Source organism: Mandrillus leucophaeus, unplaced genomic scaffold (assembly GCF_000951045.1).
Source record: "Mandrillus leucophaeus isolate KB7577 unplaced genomic scaffold, Mleu.le_1.0 Scaffold1389, whole genome shotgun sequence".
Taxonomy (NCBI): domain Eukaryota; kingdom Metazoa; phylum Chordata; class Mammalia; order Primates; family Cercopithecidae; genus Mandrillus; species Mandrillus leucophaeus.
This window is the reverse complement of record NW_012101353.1, coordinates 21,451-28,858: the sequence shown is the minus strand read 5'-3', so window position 1 is coordinate 28,858 and position 7,408 is coordinate 21,451. Positions and strand designations below refer to the sequence as shown.

Below are 7,408 nucleotides of genomic sequence, written 5' to 3'. Positions count from 1 at the left end.
AGGATTGCAAGCCCTGCCTTTTCTTTTTTTTTTTTTTTTGGCTTTCTAATTGCTTGGCAAATCTTCTTCCATCCCTTTTATTTGAGCCTTGGTGTGTCTTTGCACGTGAGATGTGTCTCCTGAATGCAGAACACTGATGGGTCTTGACTCTTTGTCCAATTTGCCAGTCTGTGTCTTTTAACTGGGGCATTTAGTCCATTTACATTTAAGGTTAATGTTGTTACGTGTAAATTTGATCCTGTCATTATTACGCCAGCTGGTTATTTTGCCCATTAGTTGATGCAGTTTCTTTATAGTGTTGATAGCCTTTACAATTTGGTATGTTTTTACAGTAGCTGGTTCTGGTTTTTCGTTTCCATATTTAGTGTTTCCTTCAGGAGCTCTTGTAAGGCAGGCCTGGTGGTGACAAAAATCTCTCAGCATTTGCTTTTCTGTAAAGGATTTTATTTTATTTCTTCACTTTGAAGCTTAGTTTGACTGGATATAAAATTCTGGGTTGAAAATTCTTTTCTTTAAGAAGGTTGAATATTGGCCCCCACTCTCTTCTGGCTTGTAGGGTTTCTGCAGAGAGATCCACTGTTAGTCTAGTGAGATTCCCTCGGTGGGTAACCCGACCCTTCTCTCTGGCTGCCCTTAGCATTTTTCCTTCATTTCAACCTTGGTGAATCTGACAGTTATGTGTCTTGGGGTTACTCCTCTCAAGAAGTATCTTTGCGGTATTCTTTGTTTTTTCTGAATTTGAATGTTGGACTGTCTTGCTAGGTTGGGGAAGTTCTCCTGGATAATATCCTGAAAAGTGTATCCCAACTTGGTTCCCCTTTCCCTATCAATTTCAGGTACACCAATCAAACGTAGGTTTGGTTTTTTCACATAGTCTCATATTTCTTGGAGGCTTTGTATATTTCTTTTCATTTTTTTTCCTCCAATCTTGTGTTCAGGCTTTATTTCATTAAGTTGATCTTTAATCTCTGATATCCTTTCTTCCACTTGATCAATTCAGCTATTCATACTTATGTATGTTTCATGAAGTTCTTGTGCTTTGTTTTTCAGCTCCATCAGGTCATTTATGTTCTTCTGTAACCTGGTTATTCAAGCTAGCCATTTTTCTAACCTTTTTTCAAGGTTCTTAGCTCCCTTGCATTGGGTTAGAATATACTCCTTTCTCTCAGAGAAGTTTGTTATTACCCGCCTTCTGAACCCTACTTCTGTCAATTTATCAAACTCATTCGCTGTCCAGTTTTGTTCCCTGCTGGTGAGGAGTTGTGATTCTTTGGAGGAGAAGAGGTGTTCTGGTTTTTTTGAATTTTCAGTCTTTTTGTACTGGTTTTTCCTCATCTTCATTGATTTATCTACCTTTGGTCTTTGATGTGGGTGACCTTCAGATGGGGTTTTTGTGTGGACATCCTTTTAGTTGGTGTTGATGCTGTTGCTTTCTGTTTGTTAGCTTTCCTTCTAACAGTCAAGCCCCTCTGCTGCAAGTCTGCTGGGGTTTGCTGGAGGTCAACTCCAGACCCTGTTTGCCTGGGTATCACCAGTGGAAGCTGCAGAGCAACAAAGATTGCTGTCTCTTCCATCTTCTGGAAGTTTGTCTCATTGGGGCACCCACCAGATGCCAGCAAGAGCTCTCCTTTCTGAGGTGTCTGTTAACCCCTGCTTGGAGGTGTCTCTCATCAGGAGCCACGGGGTCAGGGACCCACTTGAGGAGGCAGTGTTTCCTTTAGTAGAGCTCAGGCGCTGTGCTGGTAGATCTGCTGCTCTCTTCAGAGTCAGCACGCCAGAATGTTTAAGTCTGCTGAAGCTGCGCCCACAGTTGCCCCTTCCCCCAGGTGCTCTGCCCCAATGAGATGGTAGTTTTACTTATAAGCCCCTGATTGGGGCTGCTGCTTTTTTTTCAGAGATGCCCTGCCCAGAGAGGAGGAACCTAGAGGGGCAGTCTGGCTACAGCTGCTTTGCTGAGGTGCAATGGGCTCTGGCCAGTCCAACTTCCCAGCCATTTTGTTTACACTGTGAGGGAAAAATTACCTACTCAAGCCTCAGTAATGGCGGATGCCCCTTCCCCCACCAAACTCGTGCATCCCAGGTAAACTTCAGACTGCTGTGCTGGCAGTGAGAATTTCAAGCCAGTGGATCTTAGCTTGCTGGGCTCCATGGGGATGGGATCTCCTGAGCAAGACCACTTGGCTCTTTGGCTTCAACCCCCTTTCCGGATGAGTGAAAAGTTCTGTCTCTCTGGTGTTCCAGGTGCCATTGGGGTATGAAAAAAAATCTCCTGCAGCTAGCTCGGAGTCTGTCCAAATGGCTCCCCAGTTTTGTACTTGAAACCCAGTGCCCTTGTGGTGTTGTCATCTGAGGGAATCTCCTGGTCTGCAGGTTGCGAACACCACGGGAAAACTTAAAGTGCACTATTCTTCATGACACAATTCCTTGCTGCTTCTCTTGGCTGGGTGGGGGGAGTTCCCTGACCCTTTGGGGTTCCCGGATGAGGTGATGCTCCACCCTGCTTTGACTTGCCCTCTGTGGGCTGCACCATCTAAACAGTCCCAATGAGAAGAGCTGGGTAATTCAGTTGGAAATGCAGGAATAACCTGCCTTCTTTGTTGATCTTGCTGGGAGCTGCAGATTGAAACTCTTCCGATTCGACCATCTTGCCAGCCACCCCCATTATTAAGTTTCTTCAAGGTAATTATTTTTAATTCCTTTTTTGAATATTTGTTGATTTGATTTTCATCAAGTTCTATTATTTGAAAGTTATTATGTCTTTTTGGTGGTGTCACATTTCTTGATTTTTCATGTTGTGTCCCTGCATTGATGTCTATGCATGCGGTGGGACAATGGCTATTCCAGTTTCTAGAGTGGATTTCATAGAGAAAGACTTTCATCTGTAGTTGAGTGTTTGTGTGCAGGTGACGAAGAGTGGGTAACTCAGTTTTTGAATAGATGCCGTGTGATAGTATCTGTGTAGTTTCTCTAGCTGTGGTCAACGTCAGCAATAATTTTGGGTGCCTCAGTGGCCTAGGCTATGGAAGTTTGCAGCAGCATCAGAAGTAGTGTAGGTTGTTAATGTCCTTGGTGTCAAAGTATTTGGGTGTCCTCCTATTTTTATTTTCCTAAAATTGGAGTGACTTAGCCTAAGGGATTCCTTTTGGTGTTAGCTCTGACCTGGCATATGTGCAGCTGCATTGGTGCTGGGTTACAAATACAGGTCCGTGAAATTGTCATAGAGTCATCATTCTAGACTCAGGGTCTTTTAAACATGTATTGTGACACCTGGGTCTTGGGGTGCAGATTCACTCTCAGGCAGAGTTGAATGTAGATTGCCCACAGAGCCAAGATCTATGACTCTGTAGCACACTCTAGCAGCTGAAGCCCACAGACTGAGTTGTAGCTGTGAGTCTGTTTCTGTGGGTGAGGTGCAGGACAATGCCCTGGCCTGCCTCTGACGTAGAAGGGGTGCTCTTTAGATTTGAGCACAGCAAGTAGAATATGGCTACTATCATTAATAAGATAGGATAGGCACACAACTGCTAAATAACCAAGCTCAAGTCAACAAATGGAAATGTTAATACTGGTTTCGTGAGTGCACTGTTCTTACTTAAGAATAATTTTTAACATGACAAGCTTAGCAAACTGTATGAAGCTGATGTTACCAAGGGAGAGGATTGTCTTCCTCTAGTTAGTAGACATGTTGAGTGGATCTAGTCTATTTCAGTGGTGTTGATTACACAATATTCAATATGACACACGTCACTTGGAGACTCTAAAAGCATCATTAATTTATTACTGGCCTAGGGACTGGTTAAAAAGTAATATGTTTTGTATATTGATGATCTCTTTCAACTAAGTATTCCTTATCCATTGCTTTCTTTCTCTTAACTTCCAATTTATGAGAACTCCAGCCTCTGAGCCTTGGCATATGCATTACCCTTAATCTCTCCTTTATCCCCTGTGACAATTAATTGCTTTATTCTCCATCTTCATGATTGTCATTTCTCTTCACTTTGTATATTTTTTATTTATTCCTGCACTACTGCATCCTAGAACAAGTTGTCTGTTGCCTCCCATCTAGATTATAATAGTGTGGGCCCATCTTGTCATTGCAAACCTATTCTCTTTCTCTATGATTTATCCTACGTTTTGCTGCCGTATTGCTTTTTTCATATTTGTTTTTACAAAATTTCAACTTTGTAATGAATCCGGAGGCAATATTGAGTCCATGTACCTTTCTGACAGAAGAAGGTAATTGCAGACTCTTGATTCAGGCTCACAGTATCTAATGATATGGCCCTAATTTACTTTTTTATTAATTTAGATTGCAGTTGTCTACAGGTAATAATGACTTTAACACATAATGTCTTTACTTATTTCAAATACAGGGAATCTCACAGTGGGGCAATCTAGGGATAATATAGCAGCCCCAAAGCAGTAGAGAGTCAAGAGCCTTCCTTTTTCCCACTAAATTTAGTATACAGACCTTCATGTTCATGATTAAATCCCAGGATGGAATCTACTCTACCTCCTACTTCATATTTGTGTTTTGGGTATGAAAGAGGAAATAGAAGAAGTGGACCTAGAGACTTTCTGCTTATATTTTTTGGCAAAAAACTATGCTGTGTGACTCAGCTAACTGCAAAGAGCCTGATGAATGGAATTTTTAAGGCAAGCATGGAACAAGGGGGTAGGAAATAAAACTTGGGCAAGTTGGTCTACAGCTTCTGCTACACCATACAGTATTTTTTTCTAGTAGTATGCTTTCTAGTTTCTATGTTGGTAACTATATAACAATGTGAGTAATTTTGAACTCACTGTAATCAAATATGCTGGTAAATAATTTGTCAGATAATTGCATTAAATCATTCCTAGGAAAAGCACAACCAACAGTCTGAATTTACTATTGAAAACTTGGAAAACGCTGCAGTTGACTTGTTTGCAGCTGGGACAGAGACGACAAGCACAACCCTGAGATATGCTCTCCTTCTCCTGCTGAAGCACCCAGAGGTCACAGGTATGGTCACAGATAATGAGTAAATTGGTTTTCAGAAAAGATGTTGGGAAGGTGTTGCTAGTGTCCTCCTTCATGATTCTCCTAGAGGAGCTTCATTATTTAAATTTCTGTGCTTCCAGCTGTAATATGTTCCAAACTAATGGTGATTAAAATGGGATATATTGTCCTGGTATGGTGGCTCACACTTGTAATCCCAGTAGTTTGGGAGGCTGAGGTGGGTGGATCACTTGAAGCCAGGAGTTTAAGACCATCCTGGCTAACATGGCCAAACCCCATCTCTAATAAAAATATAAAATTTAGCCAGGCATCGTGGCATACGGCTGTAATCCCAGCTGCTCAGGAGGCTGAGGCACCGTAATCGCTTGAACCCAGGTGACGGAGGCTGTAATGAGTCAAGATTTTGCCACTGCACTACAGCCTGGGCAGCAGAGTGAGACTCTGTCTCAGAAAGAAAAAAACAGAAGAAGAAAATATAAAAGGTCATCTTTGCACGGTAGAGGAAGATAACTGAGAGAAATGAAGACAGCATGGCAGTGGCAAAAGCAATAGAGCTCTGGTCCAGCATGTCTGGATTTCATAGACAACGATTTCTGGCAGGAAGAGACAAGATAAATTGGCCTGGGATTGCATGTTGGTTTTATTATGAGAAGGCCATTTTAAATAGGAAGTATATTCTTGAAGATAACTCTTCTCATTCTCAAAATTTCAGGTTTGAATGCTGGAGTAGGGAAACTGGAAACTCTCCTTATTGAAGGATAAATGGTAATCCTAGAAATGTAGCGAGTCTGCCTGAGAAAATTCCTAGTCCAATAAGTACTCTAAAAAGTTAGATTCATAAGAAAGGTAATTCTGTTTACTAGAAGAGTTACCTAAAGAATGTTCCGTTTAGGCAGAATATGTACCTGAGACAATTTCCATGTAATTGGTGTTGGACAAAATAAGATTTTTTTTAAAGGAGTCAATAATTTTACCTTTTATGAACAACTTTACTTTAGAAATTTACTTTTAGGGACTTTCGGTTGTGCTGCACATAAGAAATATTCTTTTTTTCTCCTATGTCAGTATCCCCCATTGAAATGACAATAAGCCAATTACGAATAGAATTAGGCCTTTTTTTAGAACAGTTACTAGCCTATTGAGTTCTAGATGATTTTTTTTCAACTTTTATTATAAATTAAAGGGTACAAATACAGGTTTGTTCCATAGGTAAGTTGTGTAACACTGAGGCTTGGGGTCCCAGCTATTCCATCACACTGACAATAAACATATTACCCAGTAGATGGTTCTTCAGCCCACATCCCTTCCCTCTCTCCCCCATCTAGTGATCCTCAGTGTCTATTGTTCCCATCTTTAAGTTCTTGTGTATTCAGTGTTTACCTCCCACTTATAAGTGAGAACATGTGGTATTTGGTTTTCTGTTCCTGTATTAGATTGCTTAGGATAATGGCCTCCCACTTCATCTATTGTCCTGCAAAAAACATAATTTTTGTTCTTTCTTATGACGGCATAACATTTCATTGTGTATGTATTAGTCTGTTCTCATGCTGCTAATAAAGACATACCTGAGACGGGGTAAAGGAAAGAGATTTAATGGACTCTCAATTCTACACAGCTGGAAAGGCCTCACAATAAGTCTCTGATAGAGACTTATTCACTATCATGAAAACAGCATGGGAAAGTTCGGCCTCCGTGATTAAATTACCTCCCAATGAGTCCCTCCCATGACATGTGGGAATTATGGGAGCTAGAATTCAAGATGAGATTTGGGTGGGGACCCAGCCTAACCATATCAGTGTCTATTTACCACATTTTCCTTGTACAATCCAATGTTGATGAGCACATAAGTGGATTCCATTTCTTTGCTATTGTGAAAAGCACTACAGTGAACATAGTGAGGTGTGTGTCTTTTTGAGAGAATAAATATTTTTGGGGCATATACTCCCTAGTGGGATTGCTGGGTCAACTGGTAGGTCTATTTTAAGTTCTTTCAGAAATATCCAAACTGGTTTCCACAGTGACTGAACTAGTTTGCATACCCACCAACAGTGTAAAAGTATTTCCATTTCTCTGCAACTTCACCAGCATCTGTTGTTTTTGGACTTTTTAATATTAATAATTGTTATTCTGACTGGTGTGAGATGGTACCTCATTGTGATTTTGATTTGCATTTCTCTGATGATTAGTGATGTTGAGCATTTTTTCATATATTTGTTGGCTTCTTGTATGTCACATTTTGAGAGGTGCCTGTTCATGTCCTTTGCCCATTTTTAATTGATTTTTTTGTTTAATGCTTGTTGATTTGTTTACATTTTTTATAGATTTTGGATATTAGACATTTAGGTCCTTTAATGTAGGAAGAGTACAGGAGATAGTCAAGAAGACTTTAACAAATTTCTAAAACACAGA

At 40.6% G+C, this 7,408-nt stretch overlaps 1 protein-coding gene across 2 annotated transcripts in view; it reads left to right on the top strand.

Moving 5' to 3' along the window:
- LOC105534699 (cytochrome P450 2C9) overlaps positions 1 to 7,408 on the top strand; it is a 61,903-nt gene that overhangs the window by 33,194 nt on the left and 21,301 nt on the right. For both annotated transcript variants that reach the window (XM_011973491.1, XM_011973490.1), the window contains one exon: positions 4,861 to 5,002. In XM_011973491.1, the coding sequence (XP_011828881.1) occupies positions 4,861 to 5,002 (142 nt within the window). The remainder of the gene's footprint in view (positions 1 to 4,860; positions 5,003 to 7,408) is intronic.